This window comes from Trichoderma breve, chromosome 4 (genome assembly GCF_028502605.1).
Source record: "Trichoderma breve strain T069 chromosome 4, whole genome shotgun sequence".
Taxonomy (NCBI): Eukaryota; Fungi; Ascomycota; class Sordariomycetes; order Hypocreales; family Hypocreaceae; genus Trichoderma; species Trichoderma breve.
Genome location: NC_079235.1, coordinates 2,038,634 through 2,061,601, shown reverse-complemented (window position 1 = coordinate 2,061,601; position 22,968 = coordinate 2,038,634). Strand labels below are relative to the sequence as shown.

At 51.3% G+C, this 22,968-nt stretch overlaps 6 protein-coding genes across 6 annotated transcripts; 3 read left to right on the top strand and 3 right to left on the bottom strand.

The window, feature by feature from the left end:
- Nucleotides 1–134: 134 nt before the first annotated feature.
- Nucleotides 135–2,875, top strand: T069G_06897 (rap1 myb domain-containing protein; the record flags this gene model as incomplete). Its single annotated transcript, XM_056174107.1, has 3 exons — nucleotides 135–260; nucleotides 313–630; nucleotides 698–2,875. 3 exons carry the CDS (start codon nucleotides 135–137, stop codon nucleotides 2,873–2,875), a joined length of 2,622 nt encoding a protein of 873 aa, XP_056027686.1.
- Nucleotides 2,876–3,185: 310 nt separating this feature from the next.
- Nucleotides 3,186–6,736, bottom strand: T069G_06896 (carbon-nitrogen hydrolase domain-containing protein; the record flags this gene model as incomplete). Its single annotated transcript, XM_056174106.1, has 9 exons — nucleotides 3,186–4,055; nucleotides 4,183–4,231; nucleotides 4,326–4,439; nucleotides 4,867–5,056; nucleotides 5,121–5,394; nucleotides 5,452–5,730; nucleotides 5,786–6,003; nucleotides 6,063–6,563; nucleotides 6,637–6,736. The coding sequence occupies 9 exons, from the start codon at nucleotides 6,734–6,736 to the stop codon at nucleotides 3,186–3,188; spliced, it is 2,595 nt and encodes an 864-aa protein (XP_056027685.1).
- A 681-nt stretch (nucleotides 6,737–7,417) lies between these two features.
- T069G_06895 (cytochrome p450 domain-containing protein) lies at nucleotides 7,418–8,887 on the bottom strand (the record flags this gene model as incomplete). Its single annotated transcript, XM_056174105.1, has 3 exons — nucleotides 7,418–7,763; nucleotides 7,821–8,792; nucleotides 8,850–8,887. The coding sequence occupies 3 exons, from the start codon at nucleotides 8,885–8,887 to the stop codon at nucleotides 7,418–7,420; spliced, it is 1,356 nt and encodes a 451-aa protein (XP_056027684.1).
- Nucleotides 8,888–13,854: 4,967 nt separating this feature from the next.
- On the top strand, nucleotides 13,855–15,447 carry T069G_06894 (helix-loop-helix DNA-binding domain-containing protein; the record flags this gene model as incomplete). The annotated part of the gene is made up of 3 exons (XM_056174104.1): nucleotides 13,855–14,288; nucleotides 14,351–15,191; nucleotides 15,259–15,447. 3 exons carry the CDS (start codon nucleotides 13,855–13,857, stop codon nucleotides 15,445–15,447), a joined length of 1,464 nt encoding a protein of 487 aa, XP_056027683.1.
- A 1,048-nt stretch (nucleotides 15,448–16,495) lies between these two features.
- T069G_06893 (metallopeptidase family m24 domain-containing protein) lies at nucleotides 16,496–18,114 on the bottom strand (the record flags this gene model as incomplete). The annotated part of the gene is made up of 2 exons (XM_056174103.1): nucleotides 16,496–17,772; nucleotides 17,889–18,114. The coding sequence occupies 2 exons, from the start codon at nucleotides 18,112–18,114 to the stop codon at nucleotides 16,496–16,498; spliced, it is 1,503 nt and encodes a 500-aa protein (XP_056027682.1).
- A 1,676-nt stretch (nucleotides 18,115–19,790) lies between these two features.
- On the top strand, nucleotides 19,791–21,891 carry T069G_06892 (dfp1/Him1, central region domain-containing protein; the record flags this gene model as incomplete). Its single annotated transcript, XM_056174102.1, has 3 exons — nucleotides 19,791–20,300; nucleotides 20,367–21,680; nucleotides 21,754–21,891. The coding sequence occupies 3 exons, from the start codon at nucleotides 19,791–19,793 to the stop codon at nucleotides 21,889–21,891; spliced, it is 1,962 nt and encodes a 653-aa protein (XP_056027681.1).
- Between the last annotated feature and the right edge of the window lie 1,077 nt (nucleotides 21,892–22,968).

The window sequence follows — 22,968 nt, the reverse complement described above, 5'->3', positions numbered from 1 at the left end:
CGCAACAACGCTCTTCATCTCATTGAGCATGAATTTCATCGAGCCCTAGGAGTATCATATAGCTGGGGATCATCGCCACTGATTTAATTCTCAATCCTGCACGCCGACAAAGGGTTGCGCCTCAATCATATACAATGGCGTCGCACATTACGTATGATGGGGTTACAGGCGCAGCGGCGGGTGGCAACATCTTCAAGGATATCAAATTCTGGGTTTCCAGAAGAGTTCCCCAAAGAGACAGCATTATCGACAAGATTCAGGTATGATGAGAGCTTACAAGTCTATCAAGCTATTGCTAACATTTTTTCCCAGAGCAACTCGGGTATTGTCGTCGCTTTGGAGAAAGATGCAGACATGCTCATTGCAGACCACGCAAGAAAAGATGCACCACTGGGATCATATTCATGGAAGTACATCACAGAGTCTGTAAATGCTGGCATTATCCAGGTCGAAGACAAGTATCTCATAGGACCTCCGCCCAACCAGCGCCGATCAGTGCTCACAGGCGCACATGCCAAGAAAACTCGGACACCCTTTACAGAACAAGACGACGCCATCGTTGCCAAGTGGGTTCTCGAGCATGGGATCGATACGGCTGGGAACAAAATGTACATGGAGCTGGAAGACGCAGTATGTCTGCATCAATTGCCTCCCGTTCCCCTATAACTCAAAAAGACCATATCCTAATCATGTCTAGTATCCCCATCATCCTTGGCAGTCATGGAGGAATCGGTGGGTAAAGATCTTATCAGCAAGGTCCAATGCAGAGATAGATCGCCTGGCAAGATTGGCCAACGTGGATGTGGACAATGCACCAATTACCGCGAGACATATTATCAGGAGACACCAGAGAGAGGACTGGCCAGAGGCACCTCAGAGCAACGCTGTCCCCAACAGCAACCGAAACCCTCAAAATCACAACGTACCGGCGGTGCCTAGAGTATCTAGAAGTGAACAAAATCAGCCCCGAGATGTGGCACCACCTGATCGCAATAGGAGAACCGCCACAGATGATGCAGCTTCTAAGCCAAACAATCATGGTGATGAAGAAGATGATACGGTTATTCACCACGATACGGCTGGTGAAGCTAGGCCAGCTGCCGCCACAGAGGCTGAGAGGCAACCAATACAGAAGCGAGCGAAAAGTGCTAGAGTGGAACCAGGAGGCGCATTAAGAGAAGAAGAGAAAAGAAATGCTGAACAAGACGCTGAAAATGACGACAACCAAGACGAAGCCAGTGTTGATGGCGGCCTATCTTCCTTCTCAGAGAGAGAGCAGTTCCTCAGCGATCTCCAAGACTATTGCGAGGCAAATGACAGGGCGCTTGACACACGGTGTGTTATCAGGGACAAAGAAGTAGACCTGTGGGAATTGTTTCGCGCTGTTAGCGTACAAGAATTACCTCCAGATGAGTTGGACTGGCAGCAAGTGGCAGAGCACGTGGGACTTGGGCAGATGCGAAACGGCGAGGCCGTCACTGCTTTACTAAGATCGAGCTACGATCATCATCTCGCAGACTTCGTAGAAGCTATGATGAGCTTTGAAGAAAACGAGGAGGATCCTGATGAGGATATTGCTGAAGGCGAGGAAACACTCATAGGAGATGAGGAAACTGCGGCGGGATCAAAAACACCACGGCGCTCACAGAGAAACAGCGCAGCATCCCCGTTATCAAACGACAACGGGGGCTCAAATTTGAGAAAAAGGTTACCAGAAGGGCAGCTTTCAACACCAACCAAACTGGCCAAGCGAAGACGAACAGTGCACTCCGAGATTCCAGTGACTCCCGAAGACAAGCTGAGAACCGGCAGGCCCTCATCCGCACCAGCATCAGCACCAGGTAATCTGCAAAGCATGGCGGATCAAGAGCAAGAACTGCCAGAGATGGAGGAGTCGCAGCAAAGGACACCACGGCAGAATCAACAACGACAGCAATCGCCCGACGAGCCAGATATGACTCCCTCTCAACAACTACGGAGCGAGACTGATTCGATTGCGAGCCCCGAACATAATGAATCAAGGACTCCCACTCTCTATTACAGTCCAACAGCATCTTATCCCCACAGACAACTTGAAACAATACAAGAGGAAGACTCAGCCACATCTACGCCGACAAAGTCGAGGTCTAAGAGGCGCGAGCTCCCAGCGTCTTTTCAACAGCCTCGGGAACCTCGGCTCATGCAGCTTGAGGAGAGGCGAGAAAAGAGGCGGCAGCTGGAACAAGAACGACGGCAACGGCAACAGCAGCGACAGCAGCAACGACTGGAAGAGCATCGACAGCAAGAACTACGACAGGAAGAAAGGCGGCGAGAAGAAGAGCAACAACAGCAACAGCAACAGGAAGAACAGCAGCGAGAAGGTGATCAAGCACAGGAGCAGGAACAGGAACTGCAACGACAGCGATGGCACCAAGACGCAGCCGACTCGAGCGAAACCGACCCAGAAGTTGTCCAACAGAGCCAAGAACAATTCATCTCCTGGAAGGAACACTACCTCGACCAGGGCTTCTCCGAGGAAATCATCATCGAAGCCATGCGCCGCACCACAATGACCCCCGGCGAAGCCATGGAGGCCGTCCTCACGAGTCTAAGAGACGGGCAGGGCATCCCGCCCAACCACGAGGGCATCTGGACGGACCGCGATGACGCCCAGTTGAAATACGTAGTCCGCGTCGGCGATCTGCGGCGCGCGGACGAGGACAACGGCGATACGCGACGGCGCAAGGAGAAGGCGCGCAAGATGCTCGACAGGCTCCTGTTCAAGCACGACGAGTCCAGGGTTAAGCTGCGTAGGAAGTTTCATCGGGCGGTGGCCTTGGCGGAGAGGGACAGGCGGCGGAGGGATAGGCAGTCGAGGGAAGGGATTGATCAATGATTTGCTTTGCTTATGTTACGTTTGAACATCATGTCCAGCGTTTGTGCTTTTCGCCTTTTCTCTGTTTTATCGCCGCAACGAATGGAGCCAAAAATGGTATACTGAATGAAAATTGGGCTGGTTCGTCTTTCTCATTGTTTATCAGGGATGAAATGGTCAAGTGCTCTCCATGCCACCATAGCAAGCAGAAGCATTTGCAGTATTAGTGTTTTACTGTCTTTTTCTTTCATTTTTATCACAAGTATATACGTATACATATATACAGAATGTTGGAATTCCATCATTCTTCAAATCAATCGCTCGCCAACCTTCACTTTCTGGGCTGCAGGGTATGTCCATAGTGCCATCCCTCCATCGCGATATCCGCCCTCACCTTGTACACCTCCTCCGCAATGTCCAGGACCTTCATATCAACGTCCACCACCGTCATCGCCTCCTCAACGCCAAGCTTGCCAAGAGCTCCCTGCAGCGGCATCGCCACCTGCGTCAGCCCAATAAACTCTGTGCCCTCTTCGTCTTTGCCACTCGTTCCGCTTCCCAACGGTGCGCCTGTGTTGCAGAACACAAAGCCGCACGTGTTCTCAAATGCTCGGGCCACTGCCACGTTCTCCAGAAAGAGGCGCTCGCATTCCGGGTTCACCTCAGCACCAATGTCGCCTCCGTCGCTGTTGAGCCAAAAGGTAGGGCACACGACGAACTTGGCCCCGTCAGCAACCAGCGCACGGCATGCCTCAGGGAAGGCCAAGTCCCAGCAGATAATGAGTCCGACACGACCCCAGGGAGTATCAAACGCCCTGTGCGGCGTCAATCCATCGGCCGTCAGATGATCTCTCTCGGGGTGCCACAAGTTCTTCTTCTGGTAGCGTCCCAGGACGGCGCCGTCCGGACCGATAAAGTACGCCGCATTCGCAATTCCTTCAGTCATGGAGGCATTGCCTTCCTCCGCAGGGATAGGCTCCAGGATCGTGCCCGGGGCAATGGCGATGCCGAGCTCCTTGGCAATGGCCTGATATTTTGCAAGATATGGCGTCTGCTCCTTGGCCGTTGCGAGGAGGATCTTGGAGTCGGGCTTCCATGAGCCGAGATGGTACTCAGGAAGGACGACCAGGTTCGCGCCCTGGGAGGCGGCTTTGCGGATGTATGACTCTGCGCGAGCAAAGTTGCCAGCTACATCGAGCGGCTAGAGTTGGTGAACAATTAGGAGCCAAGATCAGCCTTCATGATTGCTTCCTAGGAGCTGCAGCAGGGGTTGTTGGTGGCACACAGGCGACGAATGCCAAGGCAATGCGTCAGAAATGCAAACTCACCTTAGAATACAGCTGAACCAGCGCAATCTTCAAGTTCGACGCCATTGTCCTAGAAAACCAAATGCTAACACAAGTCAAAGTGTACTGGGGAATCGTTGAAAGGATGGAGTCAAGTGCCAAGAGATGTTATCTAGTGAACCGGCCCGGTCGAGACAATATGGGGTAAACCCGGAACCGGCTCAAAGCTGACATCAACTACGGAGAGGGCGCCGGGTCTGTCCAATTGCACGGCGCGGCTGAACCCCGCGATTCGGTCACTAGCTGTACTCGATATTTATGTTATCAAATCCCGAAACTCGAGTCAGGTTCAGGCCTAATAGGCTGCTCCATGCTAATATTCCCCATGATTCCACGTAAGAACTAGTAGGAATTCTCCCCCAAGAGGCCTCGAGGCCACCATTTTCGTACGGAACAGATCGGAAGGCTGCGTAGTGATCAGCTTTTAGATCCATAACTGTGTTGCCCAACGAACCAAGACCTGCCCACACACAACTGATCTAGATGATTGCTTGCGTATCTCGAAACCCATAAAACTCCTGGTCAGTAATATTTGGTGGTAATCGTGTCCGTTGGAATCGCTCCTGGAACACTAATATGAAAACGCCACTCCAGAGTATTCATGTCCCAAACGCCATATCCCCATATACCTTTCAAAAATGGAAACCCACCGATTTCCGCTGTTACGCTCGAGCAGCCTCGTTGAGTTTAAATTGGTAAAGATCGTCACGAGAAAGCCCATCATTCGAATAAATAGCCTCATTAAATGGCGGTGTCGAGTTCGCTCTGAGGGGCACCTTGCCATGAGACGAAAATGCTGTGTGAATATTACTTCCGTAATGCTTGACAATGGATATTCCACATCCAACCATCTCTCCTATGTTTTTGCATTTGTTAATATTTCGCACCGAGAACGGTTGGTCCACCTCGGTATTACTCACCTAAACTGATGAGCATAATGTTTCGTGTTGCAGAAGGTGGAAGTCCATACGAGCCAACAACCAGAGACATGAGTGGGCAAAATACGTGCGGCCACCAAGAACCCCAGCCAAAGCCGCTGTAGATGGAGCCACGAAGAGTGACGGCTGACGACGAAGCCGAGTCCAGAATGTCTATCAGATCCGAAGCTGTTTGCTGGGCAGAAACAAGCTGTTCCTGGTGGCCTTTGTGCTGAGCCAGTAAAGAGTCAGCTAAACCTTCGAGTTTTTTCATGCTCTATTCAAGCTCTATCAGCTATTCGTGTTTGAACAGGAGCCAACGCAGGCAACGTACCGTCTCTATGCTCTCCTGTCTCAACGCAACTGCTGCAGTTGCAGACTGCGAGATTTCAATTTCTCTATGCAGAGATGTGGACGAGGCGATTGCCGCGCCAAGCGCTCCCAAAATGATATCTACTTCATTGGTGATCCGTAGTGTAGCCTCTTGTAAAGCAGACTCATGAGAAGTTGTTAAATCGTGACTCTGATTTTGTGTCACGTCGACCAGCATGGATAGCAGTGTTTGTAATTGCCTTGCCTCTCCAAGCCCATGAGTGACAAATTCCGCTGATTGCTGCAAGCTCCGTTAGTACCAATCCTGAGAACCATTGTGTGAATCACATACGAACCTGTACGTTTTGAACTATGTGGTCTCTGAAGAGCGCATCTACCTCTGTGATGCTATTCTTGAGATGATTCACCCGAGGCTTTAGATTCTCCACAGCGGCTCCTGCTTCCTCAAACATTTTGTTCATTGATCGAAACCGTGCCTCCATCTCTTCTTCGAGCTGTGTCGTCAATTTCGCAAGAATACTAGTCAGCCTCTGATGGAGTCGGATATTTTGATCTATAATCGGATTAGCTGAGCCCCCTTTATCGTGTTACAGCATTGCACAAGCTACAGACCTTTCTCGTTATCCGCACGAGCTGCTTCGCAAAATCGCAACGTCTTATGGCGATAGCTCACCCAAGTATTCCAGGCGGAATCTGACTGTGCCAGTCCCTCGAGGCAGCCATCGATCTCGGATGTCGTTACGTGTAGTTGTGGCTTGGTCGGCGGCGACATGCGGGCGAGTATCGATTCCTGAAACTTGGAGCAAGAGGAGGGGATAGTGAAGCTTCCTCTTTCCAAGTCACATATGGCTAGGCTTGCAGCATATGAGTCGACAAAATCGCGAGCCGCTCTTCCACTATCAGTCAACATTGTTGCATCATTCCGGCCATCGAGTAGTTGACAATTGTTGATCAAAAGGCGAGCCGCAGTACGGTGGCATAAGGGCTCCGATTCCAGCTCCTGCAACTCGCTGAGCGCAGTGGCATACATGGCAGGCAGTTGTGAAGAATCAAATCTGGAGGTGCCAGTAGAACGACTCCCGGACGAAGGCAAATCGGCAGAATAGTTAAGTCCTGGGATCAGATCAGCAACAGTTTATATGGTGTAGGAGGGAGGTGCAGTGTGAATGAGATATGCACGACTCACTGCCGCCCCTGCGCCCTCCCCATGAGAAGCCGAGAACTCCATTGAGGAACAGGAGAGTGATGTGGAAGCTGCAGAAAAGGAACGTCGAGGCTGATGTCATCGTAAAGAACCAAGACTCTGGGCTTCCTGAGAGATGCAGGATATAAACGATAGACGGCGTCTCTTCACAGGGTTTCTATGTTTCGTCCAGGCTCGAGTATCGTTTTTTACTAAACTTAGGTTGCGATTCGGTTGTGGTGTTTTAATGAGATGTTGCGAAAGAGATTGTAAGAGGTGGCTTCACGGCGGTAGAAGAGTGGTGCATAGATGGGCAGCTGATGGGTCGCTTTGTTTGTGCATAGACGACGGTTACCTTTCTCCCATCTGATTCTGGTTGCGCGTTTGGCATCTCCAATCTATCACGCAAACCATGATGGAAACAAGGAGATAGTAGGCAAACACAGAAAACTTTGGCGATGGTACCTGACCGAGCTCGTGCCTGCAGATCATCGGCGCGGCCAGTCGCACCTGCCGCAAGCGAACGGGTGCACGACGGCCCGACACCTCCTTCCTATGTATATTTTTTTGAGAGCTCCTTTTCACTGTTGAAATTATTCCGTTAACGGGATTCACATATTTTAAGCATTTCTCAAAGAATTTCTCAAAGAATTTCTCAAAGAATCGTACAGTAAAGTTGCAAACGTATCGCGATATTAGACACTGCCACTAAGCATCGAACAACACCAGAAATCATCTTTGCCCAGATACGCACAGTCGCATGACTAGCTGCTGTGTATTGCTTTTACATCACTGCTTTGAGTTGACTCAGTATCCCTGCATCATCTACTCTGGGCTTGATGATGACTTTGGGGTTCGTCACCGGCTCGAGAATGTGAACCGGCATGATCCGGTCGTCTTTCTCAGGAACAGCAACGGTACCTCCATCAGGAGCAACAATATCAACTGTATGAATGATCATCGCAGCAAATAGCAAAATCTCATTGGTGGCAAAGTCACGGCCAGGACACAAAGTCTTGCCACCACCGAATCCTCGAAAGGCTGCTGGGTGAAACCCATCGCTTTTGCCCTTCTCTTTGAGAAATCTGCCAGGATTAAACTCGTCTACGTCTTGGCCCCAGATGGTGCTCCTAGCATGAATAGCTCCGCCAGATATCTGGACAACGGCGCCTTTCTTCAAGAAGTACCGGTCGGCCAGCATCGTGTCTTCTTTGATCAACCGAACAGAGAAATTCTCCGACCCGACGCGCAGACTCTCCCTATAAACGGCAAATAGCGTTTTGCACGTTTCTTTGACCACTCCAATGCTTAATGAACCTGGTCCAGAGCGCTGGCTGCTGAGTTCTAGCGCCTGACGAATTTCTTGTCGCACTTGGTTAAGGAGTTGTTGATCCGCGAAAATTCTCAATACCACCCAGAAAGTTGTAGTCGTCGCATTTACAATACCAGCAAAAAGGAACGACAAAGCCGACCGAGCTGTCATATCTATATCCATGCCATATTCCTTCTCGATCCGCGCTCTACCTTTCACAATCAACGATGCTGAATCCAAATGGCCGGCTTCCAAATACTTGCGGAAGGCCGCCGTTAACCTCTCTCGGCCTTTGTATGCTTTAGGAGCCGTGAGAGATGGCAAGATCCCGATAAGCAGTCCGCCAAGGCCGTGGTCGAATGCCCAGAAATCATGCTCCAAGTCTGGCTCTTCCGAAATAGGATTGTTTGGTCCAAAGAGAAACTTTCCTGTACCCACGGTGACCAGATGACGAATCCAAGCCAAAAGATCGACGGGCTTAGAGACATGGCCAGCGTCGTTAGAGGCTTTAACCTCTTGAAGCAACTGGAAGCATAACTCCTGCGCCGCTTCACAGCTTAATGTATTCACATATTCACCAGGCCCAAAGCAAGAATACACCCAATCATGGATGTCGGCAAAGAACCCCCGGGGCTCCCCGGGTTCCGGATCCAGATTTTGTCCAATTACGCGACACGTTTTCTCATCAAGTCCTAGAACCCGCTTGGTTATCTCCGGCAGCAGAGGCGACATTGATAATGTCTTGGTATTACGCTGAACGCTGGCGGCCAATGACGGCTCCGTAACCACATATATTCGAGATCCTGGGACGGGCAGAGTCAGAATCGGCTCATCAGAGTAAGACAACCTGGGAGGTATTAGTACAACATCTCACAATCTATGCAAATATAGATTTGATTCTAACCCAAGACGCTTGATGTAGCGGCCGCCTTGCGTCGCCATGCCCAATAAATGACCTATAAGAGGAACCCATGGCTGAACCACCGTTGGTTCGCTTGGATGCAGCTTTTTTCCTGACGTGTAGCGAAGCACAAAGGCCAGTGTCAACAAGCTAACGGTGACGGTGGTTAAATTTATAGGCCATGCCTCAATATCAATTATTGCCATGATCCATACGAGCGCTGAGCCGACACTGCAGTATATCCTTTACGAGCTGATACGACGATGCCTCCAGTCACTTGCTAGGCAACGGTCAAGGCAAAAGAAATAAAGAAATTCGACACTTCTCCCAGAATATGAAATTCTATGGATATCACATATATCCCGCTTCAAATTCACAGTCAATGATGGTTAGAGGTCGCAGTTGAAATGCAAGGCGGGGTTGCGCGGTTGCATCCTGTAGGATTGTTACAGAATTGGCATACCTCGTCGGTCTATCATTGGCCAATGGCGCATTCTGACTACGCAGCGGCCAGGCGGGACGCTTCCTGGCCAATGAATTTTTTCTGAGAGCTGACAGAGTCCATCTTCACCGTTGATCCCCCTGCAATCGACAGGTGTACTGATGAATGACCCGGGGAGAAGGGTGATATTCCAGAAATGAGGCTCAGTCGGAGGTTTTGCTCGACCATCGCAGGCTAACCGCCAAATCGCCGAGACTCGATGGCGCGTCTTCCTCTATCTCAACAAGTCAGCCGTGGCGTCTGGAAGACATGTCACGCCATGTTGCCAATATTTTCTCTATACGTCGTATCCGCATTCAAGACGGGAATGACTGGTCATTGGGATAAGTGGGGGTGGAAATTCGATTCGATGCCGCCTCGAAGTGGAGGTTAGGCAAGCCCTGAATAGTCATAGTATGGAAAGAAACCCTGGCCTCACCGAAATGTTTCTCCGCTTTCGCGTTTTGTCTCTCTTTAACTCTTTAACTCTTTATTTTCTTATTCTCTTATTTTCCCACTTTAGCTCATCTTCGGGTGGCGTGCCGGGCGTTGACAGCTACCCTCAAGTCCTGGAAAAGGCCAGATAGCTCGGCATTCCGTGGACAAAGCGCGGCTTGTTGTTGGGGGAGCATGCCGTTTAGGAACACCGGCTCTACCCGCAGGACCACTTGTATAAGCCAGCCCAAACCTATCAAGTCATGAAGAAGGCCGCCATCACGAGAGAATCTCTGCGGTCAGCGAAGAAAGAACACCGAACCTCGTCGTTTCGGAGGGCAAGGTTCATGTGAAACCGCGAAAACGCCAATCCCATGGTTATTCCCGGTTGCCCCCCTAGGACTGCAGACGAGAAACAAAGCTTGATTTAAGGGCCGAAGCTCAAGATCACTCCACCCTGGGAAAACTCGGAGCTGAGGCCATACTGCTCCGCCCCGGGGGCACGGCCAGGCGCCGGGACGGAGGCGGCGTCACGGAGAATCATGTGTGTTCAGGTTGATAAGCAATGGTCGTGTGGACACGTCGGATACTTCCAGATCCGGTGGTGTGAGAAGTTGTTCAACGGCTGCAAAGGGACGTCAGCTGCCCACGACATCATATACGAGCCGCAAGAATGCAGCGACTGCCTTCGTCGCAAGACGCTCCCCAAGCCATTTACTTCTAAGTGAACTATTTATTACTAGAATGATTGACAGTTTTGGGAGGCTTGCTTTCTCTTACAATACTGGCTCTGAGTCGCGAATCAATTTCAAAACCAAACGAGTTATCGTCTCCATTGGACTACATGGACGACTCTTGCGATTCAACTGGCGCTCATTAGGAAACAGAAAGGAAATCAGTTGAAAATGCCGGCATGAGAACGCATTTCAGCGAACCACTGTAAATATCAAAGTGACAAAAACAGCATCTTGGAGCTAGGAAGCGGCAAATGTCTTTGTTTTATGCAATGTGTTTCTCCAGCCTTTGGTTACTAAGATTATAGACATGGCTGTTGCCAATTTAAGCGACGGACAATTCATTTTGTTTCATATAAAAACCAATTCACAAACCAAGCTCTCTGTCTGGTTTTCCTAGTCACAAAGCTGGGGCGGCCTGAAGCATAATCAAGGCTCATAGCCTCGGCTCGGGGAAATGGATGGCAAAGTATCACGGTACCGCATGTGTTATTCGGTAGTACTTGCCAACAAAACTGGACTCTGGTGACCTGGCTCTGGTGACCTGGCTCTGGGCTTTGCCCTTTTCAAGGGTAAGCTCGTGGGGGGTATTTTGCCACTGTCTTTGATATTTAGTCCCAGAGATGGCCTCGTAGGAAAAGGATTTCATATGGAGATTGTGCGAGCCACCTGCAGTTAGCTCAAAAGGGGTATTTCGATGGGAACGAAGCAATCTGGAACGTGGTATCCAAGGAGTGTAGAGGTAGTCTCGATGTATACTCGCCACATCGTGTCTTGAGCGAGCTCCCATGCAGTTTCGATGTGTCAACGCTCCGTGATTGGAACAAAACAACCAATGCTGGACCTCGCGTAATCTGTATCTTGCACAACATTGCGGGGATGATCTTTAGCCGATATCTTCGAAGGCAGCGGCGCGAATGACCATCTACTACGTCCAAACCGGGCGATAAGAGAGGCCGCCACGTACGCGATTCGCGCGGTCCTCGGTCGTTCGGAGTGGTGTTGTGGAGAGTTCCAGGCAACTAATGTCAGTCGTGTCTATTTCTGCAGTCAAAGGGCAGCACGCCATGCCATGTATCAAACCGCATCGAGACACATTTCCGGTGGGCTTCGGGCTGCCCTGCCACCGACCAGTAGCCGTGTGTATTTGGATGAGATCGACGAAGCTCGGAGATGCCATGGGATGGAGACGGAGCATGGAAACGAGCAAGAGAGAGAACACTGCATCGATAGTTTGCCTCTCTCTGAAAAGGGCGTCACATGGCCCAGTGTCGGATCCCAGTTGCGGCAATGTAGCTTCAAGGAGCTGCCGCACGAGGACCAGCACCAGCATCAGCAACCAGATGAATTGCTGCCACCTGTTGCTCTAGATTGGGCGACTGCTTCTCTTGGTTGTCGCCACGGGGATGCTGGAGGCGGATCATGAGAAGCGAGCCGGTGATTTTGGGCCGTATTTCTGGGGAATTTTTTGGGGTTGTCTTGTTTCCCAGCTGCATTTTTAGCATTAAACGAACTTAGTCGTGTATGCAAGGCCCTGCTCGTTTCTGTCTCCCCCGGGGTTCGTTGGTCGCATCTGCAAATGCGCAGTGTCAGTGTCAGCAGTGGATGGGCCCATCTTAGCGACTGATGCCATCCTTAATCTTGCATCTTCCTATTCGATGGTGGCGAGACCTGGCGATGTCAGAGCACTCGTCAACATCGCGACTGAAAAATACTTAAGAAGCAGCTTCCCCGTAGTCGTGGAGATGGCAGAGAAATCGTGGAGGCAGGAACCGCCCGGAGGTTGTTGCAAGATGCCGCCATCCAGCAGCGTCACTATCTCCTGACCATGCGGCCACTTTTTGTTTTATTTCCCGAGAGAGCAAAAGTCGCCCCATCCCATGCGGCCGCCCCTTGCCTAACGGGGTAGCAATAAGCTCGATACCGAGGCGCCGACAGCGGGAAGCGGCCTGGCCAATCAGCGACGACGTGGCTCCTTTGGCCCTTCAGCAACCTTGCGAATCATACGATATTCGAGCAGCAATTTTTCTCTTCTTCCCACATGCATGGCATCCATGGCGCAGGGACCCCCCCCCCCCTCCAGCGCCTCAGAGGGTCCCCCAAAAGCCCTTCGAGACCGCCCGGCGCCTCTGTGGCCTCTGTTCTTCTGTGGCCGGTGGCAGCCCATTTCGCGGTCGCAGGGGCCCGGCATAGCTCCGCGAGGAAGAAATCAGGCCATTTTCATCATCGACGCAGCGCTGGTAAAAGGCTATCCCTTCGAATTTTTCTCGCTGCCCACCTGCAATTCGCCATTGCGCCTTGCTGATACCCACGGCAGTGACAGGTCATGTCTGGCTCACAGACGCCATCCCCCAACGCCTCGATCCCGGCTCTCGCCGACCGAAGCCTCGTGCGGGACGGGGAGCAGCAGCAGGTCGAGGATGAGGATGAGACTCAGACTCATCTAGAGCAGAGCAAAGCATGAGCATGCAAGCGTTTTTCCCTCGCTTGCATGGCATGACTGGAGCCTTGCGATCCACCACTGCCAACCGCGGGTCCTAGCGCCGGGGCCTTGTTCTGGATAGCACCGGTTCCTGGAGCGGCATCCTCGTTCTTCGTAGCTGTGCTGTTGCTGTGCTTGCTGCTGTGCCGTCTGGAACGCAGCGCCGTTCGCTCGGAATCGCAGCCGTCGCGGCGTTGCCCGACCTGTCACCCGGAGCTGGGCCTGCTCTCTCTGCTAGCTGCCCTGGAGGGTTACTGGTGTAATGCTAATGCTGAAACTTCCCGACCCCGTATATTACTTTGTGATGCTCTGGCACCGCATGGGGGCCAGCTTTTCGAGTTTTGCCAATATCGACCATTCTAAGTGCATATCGCTTGGTACTTTCTCCGAGTACCTCCTCTGCCCTGTACTCGTACGGATACCTTGCCTATCCCGTTGACTCTTTATCAACGGTACATCTACATCTACATTCGCATTCGCATCTGCACACATTCTGCTTTGTTTGCATTTGCATCATCCCGTACAAATATACATCATACAGTTGCACTCATCTCGGCGGAGCTGTCCGTCTCTCCCGCCCCGAACCACTCACTGTATCCTCCATCCGTCCGCCAGGGCGCTACCACGACGCATTACTCTTGATAATCAAACGTGGTCCTCTCTCAATCTCAATCTCAATCTCTTTTTTCTTCTCCCTCTCTCTTCCCTCCATACTCAACCCTCTTCATCTTCACCTGTCAACTGCGCCCCTCCTCCTCCTGAAGTAGCCAATTCCACCGAAACCGATCTGTGGATGCCATTGGCTTTTTGGCGCACACCTCCCTCACGCCACCTGTAGGGTCCCCTTTAATCCCAGCCAGTGCTGCTGCGCTGGGCATGGAACAAGCCCTCGACTACTCTTCACAGCCTGTAACCAACGGCCGCGCTTTCAATCTACCTGAGCGACACATCAACTCCTCAGCCTCAAAGGTCCAGCGCTCCTGGACATCACCCGCCATGGACATGTTCAACTTCACATCCGCAGCCTCGTCTTCGGCGGTCCCCTCATATGCCCCCGCCGGCAACGGCAACGCCAGCGGCCTAGGCGGCGACATGAGCTTCTCCCAGATGCCGCAGTATCCCGCCCGCAACCCACTACAGTCGGTCCTGTCTCAGGGCAAAGAGCACGATGCCAAACGGATAAAGGTTGAGTCGCCGCACTCGGCGCTCGACTCGATTGATTCTTGGCTTCAATTCGACGAAGAGGCCGACAAATTTGGCAGCTTTGAGATTGACTTTTCAAAGCAGTACAACACGGCCAACCAGCCGAGGTGAGTCGGCCCCCCGAGTGCTGATCGCAGTCCCTCTCACATTCTAACATGTGCGCATCAAGGCCTCCCACAAACATGACACCAGGATTGGGCAGCGGTCTCTACGCCAATCCCACCGCCCCTTTCCGGGAAGAAGACTTCCTCGATGATAGCGCCTTTGATCATTCCCTGTCTGAGGACGATGAGTTGTTTGACACCGTCAACCTGAATGACCAGCTATCCAAGATTGAGACGCTGCCCTCGACCGAGCCCCAGTCCTCCAGAAGCCTCTACTCCACGCCGTCACTGGGATGGGAGAAGCCCCAGCAGGGCATTCAGCCCAGTTCCATCACAATGTCTGACGAGATCCCAAGACGCATGACCAGCGACTCCTGGGATCCGATCCCACAAGGCACCAACTACACGCTTACTCCGGATGAGCGCCGCCGACTTCTCGAAATCGCCATGGGCCCCAGCAGAATGTCGGCCTATGTTTCCCCCAATCGATTCAACCTCGGATACGGATCTACGATGCAGCCCAGCCTAACTCAAGAGTTTGGCTTTGGCTTTGGCGCCCCGAAACAGGGGCTAAATCCTGTGGGAATGTTCCAGAGAAACAACTCTACCGACACAACGGCATCTGGACTCTCTCAGCAGAATCGGGATCTGAAACACAAACATCTCAAGAATGAGACGCCGCCCAAAACAGTGCCCGCGAAACGACCAAGCACGCTATCGGAAACCAGCAGCATCGGCAAAGAAAAGACAAAGTCCGCCGACCGCATGGCGCACAACGATGTCGAGCGGAAATATCGCACCAATCTCAAGGACAAAATCACCGAGCTGCGCAATGCGGTGCCAGCGCTGCAGGCAGCCACCGAAAACGAGCAGGACAATGGACAGGGCAATGCCAAAGTGAGCAAGGTTAGTATTATTATACCTCAGCTTAGACACATTTGCGAGATGGCTCTGCTAACCCATGTCTTTACAGGGCACCGTGTTGACAAAAGCGACTGAATACATCCACCAACTAGAGCAGCGCAACAAAGACATCATGTCAGAACATAAGCAGCTCATGCGAAGACTTCAAGCATTCGAAGCACTCCTTAACAACTCGATGAGAGTGGACATCATGCCCAGCCATAGCATGACGCTCTTCGACCCGAGAGGATTCTGTTGATTTACTGTATCAATATTTTCCGTGTTTCACCTACCACTTTTCAACGACTGCATGACAAAAGATTTTGACGGACTCTTGTTTTTCTTTTTCCCTTTTAGTGAAAAGCATTTCAACGAGCTTCTTCTTCACAGGCGGGCATTCTATGTTTATTTATTTTTTTTTATTTTTTTTTCTTTCGCCACGATTATTGGTTTTACTTTGGCATTCTGCCACATACTTAACTCACTACTTTTTGGCGTCAGGGTGGACTTTTTTTTCTTTCCTTCCTTTTACAAACTTGGCATGAAAACCCAGAAAGGATATACTATAACTCGGCATGGGCGGTCTCTTAGGGATTTTTTATTCATAGGAAACGGAACGAGATGAAAGGGGGTATCTTATCAAGGCAATGTGGGGGTCGGTGAAAGAGGGGAATTTTACGGAAGAGGGCAAATCTTGAGACGAAAAAATCGGAGCGGGTAGCGTTTGTCGAAAGGAGCGAATTAAGAAGGCAAAATTGAGCTTTATTCTTATGACAGGGAATAGATCTGGTGGGCCAATTGGTTGATAGAGAACGGGAACCCTTGATTTTTCTTGGACTTACAACAGACAGAAAGAGAAAGAACGAAAATTGTTCGGGGGTTTTTTGAGAAAAAAGGAGCAATTTTCGATGGGGGTTGTTGATAATACAAGTGCACGCGAGGCGTCTTTTTGCCTTGATTTGAACTCTCGAAACAGTATCAGAGTCCCACCTTTTTGTGAATTTTCTTTTCTTTTCTTTTCTTTTTGTCTTATTGTGAAACTCTCTCTTGGGTCTAGGCATTCATGGAACTATGGTGAGAAAATATCGGCAGTGATACCCTAGGCACATATGCAGGAGGGGTGATGCTACTGCATCCTCGCATCCGTTTAATATGCGAGGTGCAGTTTCTGTTTAATGCAGGTAAGAAGGGGGAGAGGGGGGGACAGAATAGGCAGTCCTATGAGAAAGATTATTTATCCGCTTCTCTTTATTTTTCCGTGGTATATACAGATGGTGCTAGTAATACAGAAAGAGATTGCCTGTTAATCAATCTCGCAGCGCTTCGATATCATCGATTTCCTTGACGGCCTCGGTGGTGAGTATGTAGGGCGCGTCCTCGTCCACACAGATGCTGTCCTCGATGCGAATGCCCATGCCCCTGAAATGAGCGGGCCAGCGCTCATCGTCGGGGACGTAGACGCCCGGCTCGATGGTAACGCAGTGGCCCTGCCGGAGGATCTCTCTCCTGCTGTACCCTGGGCAGTCGTGCACATCTAGGCCGATATAGTGGCCTACGTGATGGGGGAACAGCTGGTCGATGTTGCTCATGGTGAGGTTGGTGAAGCCGATGCTCTTGAGCTGGTCGACGAGGCCGCGGACGGTGACGCCGTGGATGTCCTCGAGGGACATGCGGGCGGACTCGCGGCAGAGGGAGACGCTGGAGCGCTGGACCTTGAGCACGGCCTCGTAGAGGTCGCGCTGGGCGGCGGAGAACTTGCCGGAGGCGGGCCACGTCCGGGAGATGTCGGTGATGTAGGTGCCGTACTGGCCGCCGGCGTCGACGAGGATGAACTCGTCGTCACGGAAGATGTTGTTGTTGACCGTGTAGTGGATGCAGTTTGCGCGTTGGCCGCCTGCGATGACAGGAATGTAGGCTGGCCCGTCGCAGCCATTGATGGTGAATTCGTAGTCGAGAAAGGCGTGTAGGTCCTTCTCCTTGACCCACGATCGCCGCATGGCATTGGTGATGGCACGGCCGGAGATTTGACCGGCCATCCGCATGTTGGTCACCTCGGCCGGGCTCTTGATGACTCGGAGCTTGTTCATGATGGGATATAGCGGCGTTTTTGCAGGACCGCTGCCAGAAGCATTACCGGTGATGAAGCGCCATAGGGAGCTGTTTGTAGCCTTTGCCGATTCGACGTCGGTGTAAATGAGCTTCGCTGACTCGAGCAGTTTGGGCAGCACAGAGTCGATTCTGTCCATGGACCAAGCCTCGTCTGCATTCCACACGTCCTGAGCGGCCTGGACGCCGTTACGATAGCCCGACCACTGCTCCTCCCTGGGGTTCTTGGCCTTGACAAACATGCGAAAGAGATAATCCCCCCACTTGGGCCCCGTCTTCTCAATGATTGCCATGGCATCAGGTTCGTCCCATCCCGTCAGCCATAAGAAGTTTGTCTCCTGCCTGTAAGGATGGAAGACGGCGCCGGACTTGTACACCAGAGGCGCAGCGTGCAGGACAGCAACGCCGCCCTCGGGCATGGCATCGGCCAGGGCGGCCCGACGATCAGCATATTCCTGAGCGCTGATACCGGGCGTGACTGATTGTAGCTTGCCAGTTAGCAGATGATTCAAGTTGACAGCTCCCAGCTCATGCCACGAGTACTGAATAACAGTAATAAGACGAAGATGTCAGAATATCAAAGGGGAGACCCACCCTCGCCAGCCTTGAGGATGTGGGGATGTGTCTCATGGACAGGCTGCCCAAATTGGAGGTTGGCGGCTGATACCAGGGAGCTGTATCTCTGCCGAGGGGAGAAGATGTAAGACGGTCTTTGGTATTTGAAGGTAGCTTGAGAGATGCTGCGTTGCTGCTGCTGGTGCAAGGGCAGCTTCCGAGGGGGCAGCCCGAGGCTCCGGAATGATGGCCGAGGGAGCCTCATTTTAAAGACTCAGGGTGATATGGAATTTCTGAAGCAATTGAGGGTTGGATTCATTTGTCTAAATAGAAGGAGGGTCCACTGGATAGTCTTTTTACCTTGACTTAAGCAACTTTTTTTTTTCTCAATGACTGGTGATCCACTTTGTTTTTTGTAGTATTCGATGGTTATTATGCGGAGTAAGAGGATGAATTGGTCCTCTGTGGACTGAAATGAAAATAAATGAAAATGCGTATATACTGAGTGAGAGGGAGAGGTAGATAATAGACAGAAATGACGATGGATTGCTTGGTGTTGGTCGTGATAACCCTGTGAGTGCTGTGAGTATGTAAGCAGATGGTGGCAATCGACATACCTGGCAGCATAAATGGTTAATGCAAGGGCGTTTGATGCCATGCACAATCTGCACAGCATTAGCACCGGTGGCGGTACGTACCTCTCTCTGCTGGCAATCCCCGTGGAAGTAAGTACCTCGAGAGTACCGCAATCAAATCATGTGCGCACCGCAGAGGCGCCCTAGGAGCGCGTCTTGCATCGTAGGCGCAGCTGTTGCTGGGCACTAACACCAAGTGGTGCTACTGCTGCTACTTTGCATGTACGGGGCGTCTGTTTTCTGCGAGCAGCCCCGCCATTTCTTTCCCACTTTGGACCGCGACGTGTTTTTGGGCTCCAGCAGAGAAAAAAAAAAAATACAGCGCAGATTTGACCTGTCTGTAAGGGCCATTGTGTGAGGGCTGTATGTGAGGGATGCAGTGTAGAAATCTGCAGCTTTAATGAGTTGACTCAGCTCGTGTTTGATGATACAATGAAGAAACAATCATGTTGCACTTTTTTAGATTGTTGTATGTCTATTACATTCGTATGTACCTATCAAGGTTTTGTTGTTTTTTTCCCAGTCGTAGGTGGCCGCGCTAAGGTTGCTGGCAGGCCTGTAATGGGGTAAAGATGCATCCATCCATGTCGAGAATTGGTTTTCAACTTTTGTGTGATAACAGCCCGAGCTCCATCTAGCGAAACCCAATCGGCCATGGGTGTCGATGATACTTTTATGAGTTGAATTGAAGTAATGTAATGTAGAGCACTAGAATGACTATAGTCACCTCGTTGTAAATTCCAGGCTCTTGATAGCATCATCAGTATCATCTATCAACTTACATTGCAAACACAGAGCTACCCTATTGCTGTATTTTGATAGGTGCTGTAGCTTCACAATTTTAATGCTACCCTTACCCGTGAATTAGCGGTTGCTGGTGCGCCGGGCGGGCCCGTGCATGTTTTTGGCAGGGAGGCCCAACCGGGCATAGCGCTGTTGTGCCAAGCGCGAAGGCTCCATCAACACCTCAAAGGCACGCCTCAGCCAATTCTTCCCGCACACACGCAAAACCACATTGATTTCTTTGTCCCCCAAAAAGCCCAAGACAGGCTCGACAAGCTCTCCAGCCAGCCTGGTCTCGTTCCCCAAAGGCTTCCTGGATCTTCAATGTCCTCTTAGCATCCTTTACCTGCCCCCCTCGTCCGCCTCTTCCTCTGCCTCCGAGACGTGCCCCGTTCCCTGCACGTCGCGTGCTTCTCATTCTCTCCTCCCCAGCCCCTCCTTGGTGCTCCCTGTCTGGCTGCATCTCGACTTGCTCAGCATTTGCACCGGGGCATGCTGATCCCAGAGGCAACAGCTCTCGTACATGGCCACCGTCTCCGTGTCTCTGTCTGCTTCCTCCAAGGCGCCGGTTCCCGCCATGGCCTCTAAGCGAGCGCCTCTCGCCAGCAATCCCAATGTCGCCAACTCACCTCTACGCGCACCTTCAATCCTGGCTGGCTACGCCAAGCCGAAGCGGTCCTTTGCCACAGCCCAGCGCGAAGAGCCCTATGGACAGCCTCCACCGGTGAAGAAGCAAGCTCTCGAAAATGGCGCCCAGCGGGCCGTCCGATCGCCGACCAAGCCATTGACCCGTGCCCCGGCACACATTGTCGTCCCCCGCAACTCGAGTGCTGTTCCACGGCCTGTTGTGAGAGAACGAGCTGCCAGAACGGCCACTGCTTCGACAACAAGAGCTGCACAGGATCAAGACACTGATAGGGAGGCGTGGAAGAAGCACCACCGGGCCAAGTTTCCCAAAATGGTCTTTTACTTTGAGAGTATTCCAGATGACATTCGGGCAAAGCTGACCAAGAGGGTCACTTATCTTGGTGCTGTATGTCTCTCCAATGCTGAATTTTCCCATTAAAGAACGTCGCTAACTCGTCATAACTGAAAATAGCGACAAGAGCCCTTCTTCTCTATTGATGTTACCCATGTCATCACTACGCGAGCCATTCCGCCTGAGAAACCAGAGGCTGGGGAAGCCGAAGCTGAGGTATCTGAGGAACAAGAGCCTGAGGAGCAGCCCCAAACCATCAACCCGTCGCTTCTTGACAGAAACACCGCTGCCAGGCGAAGATTGCTCTTTGATTTTCGCCAGGCTTCTTCGGTGCCTTCCCAGTTGGACGGTCTTGCGAGACGCAACAAGACGGTTCGCAACAATGATGTTCTAACCAAGGCTCGGGATATGGGAAAGAAAATCTGGTCTCTTGATAAGTTTCAGAGTATGCTTGCCGTTCTTCTCGAGTCAGAAACCCAAAACTACAACTCTCGATCTGCGAGCACGAGGAATCACTACGGCACCAAGGGCTCTCACGAGCCTAATCTGTTTCAACTTCTTCACAACGAGCGTATCAATGGACCCTCCGATCGAGACCCAACTGCGATCAACCGGGAGTTGACGTATTTCAAGGGTCCGTATGTCTATATCTGGGATATGGATGAAAAGCAAAAACCCATCATGGTTCGTGAATACGCCAAAGTTGCGAACAAAACCGACGGCGAATGGCCCCAATTCCGCAGTGTTGGGAACGGACGCTGCCCTTTTGTTGAGGAAGTGGATGCCGCTGAAAAGGATTACCGAAAGGCACGAGAGCGGGAAAAGGCGCGCTTGGCCAAGAAGGAAGAATCTGTTCAGATTCTCAAGGCCCCCGAGGTCCCTCCCATGAAACCCGTGACTGGAAAGCGCACCTTGACTGAGATGGAAGAAGCTCACAACCGATCTCGTGCCGGTGTGGCGGCGGAGACGTTCCAACCCGTAAAGGTCACCTTCTCCAGGCCGGCGGCAGTACCGGCTCAGAATGCCTTTACCAGCCGAGCTGAAGGAGGCCGTATGTTTGGAGGCGAGCCTGTGGCCTCTGGCATTCAGAACACCATTACGTCGGCAATCCGTTCCCAGATGATCTCGTCGACATCTGGCATCAACGGTGCAAAGGCCGGAACCAGCAAGGAGGTTCATGGGCTGCAGAGGAAAGTGCTGCAGATGGCCCAGCCGACCTCGCACGATGCCAGCTCGCGCCGTCTTGCAGAGGTTCCTGCGGACGTCGCGTCTAGCCGATCGACAACGCTGACCCGAACCACGTCCAAGGTTCTTCAGGAGGAAGATGGGCAAAAGGCGGAGAAGAAGGCACCTGCACAGCACCTGAAGAGCAAGCGAGACTTGAAGCCAGGCTACTGTGAGAACTGCCAGGACAAGTTCCGCGATTTTGATGAGGTAAGATTCCATTTAATTTCCAACACCCATGTTTTACTACTTGACAAAAACATTTCACTAACTGATACAATAGCACATCTTGTCTCGCAAGCACCGCAAGTTTGCGGAAAATGACGAGAACTGGATCGAACTCGATGCTCTTCTTACGCAGCTAAAGCGTCTACCAAAATTCTCAGCTGCTACTTCTGACGATTCGGAAGGAGAGTGGTAACGACATGGCGTTATTCTTCTTGGGTTGATCTTGTCCAACTAGAGACTTTATGGGTTATGGTGCCACGCATTTGGATGTCATTCTTTTTTTTCCGAGTTGCGTTGGCTATCGCATTCATTATGCTACTTCTCAACACTTTGCAAAAATCTTCGGTCACCACAACCATCAACTTACATCCTGGGACCCCGGTCAAGGAAACCGAGTGCTAGGCTTTGAATTTTCTTTTGCATCTCAATCAGATTTGCGCGGCATAGCGCAGAAGACACCTTTGTCAATACGTCTCTGATTTGAGCTATACCCTTTTTTGGTCTTTTTCTTGTTCTTTCTTTCAGGGTTCTTTACTTATCTCTCATTCGGCTATAACGAAACAGCACGTGGATTTTGTTTGGTACCACTGCCGGCATGGTTTGGCATTTTGAACCCGCATACATAGCAGGAGGCGTTATTTACAAGCTCGGCTCTTTTTTGTTGCCGTTTCACAGATGGATGGACTTTTTGGTGGCGGAGAGGATTTTTGGCAAAGGAGAAGCTGAATGTGGTCTGGATTGCCCGATAGAGGATACTGGGATGCTCTGCGCGCTTACGCAGAATCGGCTTTAATGAAGGGACTTGGCTGGGACGACGTGGCGGGCCCATTGGGGGGTCGAGAAGAGGGAGAGGAATGCGATGGTATGTGATGCTTGCTGGAGCAAGACATTCGATGGGAGGTTGATGGGACTGGTCATGTTAAAAGAAAAAAAATTATGTATATTGTAGCTGGCATGTTACAATTCACGAAAGTGTATAAGTAAAGGCAGGTCCGGGGGCGTCTATTTGGTGCACGGAACGGACAGGTATTTATGACATGAGATAGCATTTTATGATAGAGATATGTAGCGGTAACAGCAGAACTGGATAGGAATTAATTCTAGGTTTTGAATGAAATGTTGCGTACTTTGCGTTGTGTACTTTATATCTTGGTGATGAGTGAGCTTGTGGTGTTGCATATATCGCACTGTATATGCACTGTACAATACAGGAGGGGTCAATATGCACTCTGGCTGTTGCCTCACTCTTTGGCATGTCATCCGCTCCTAG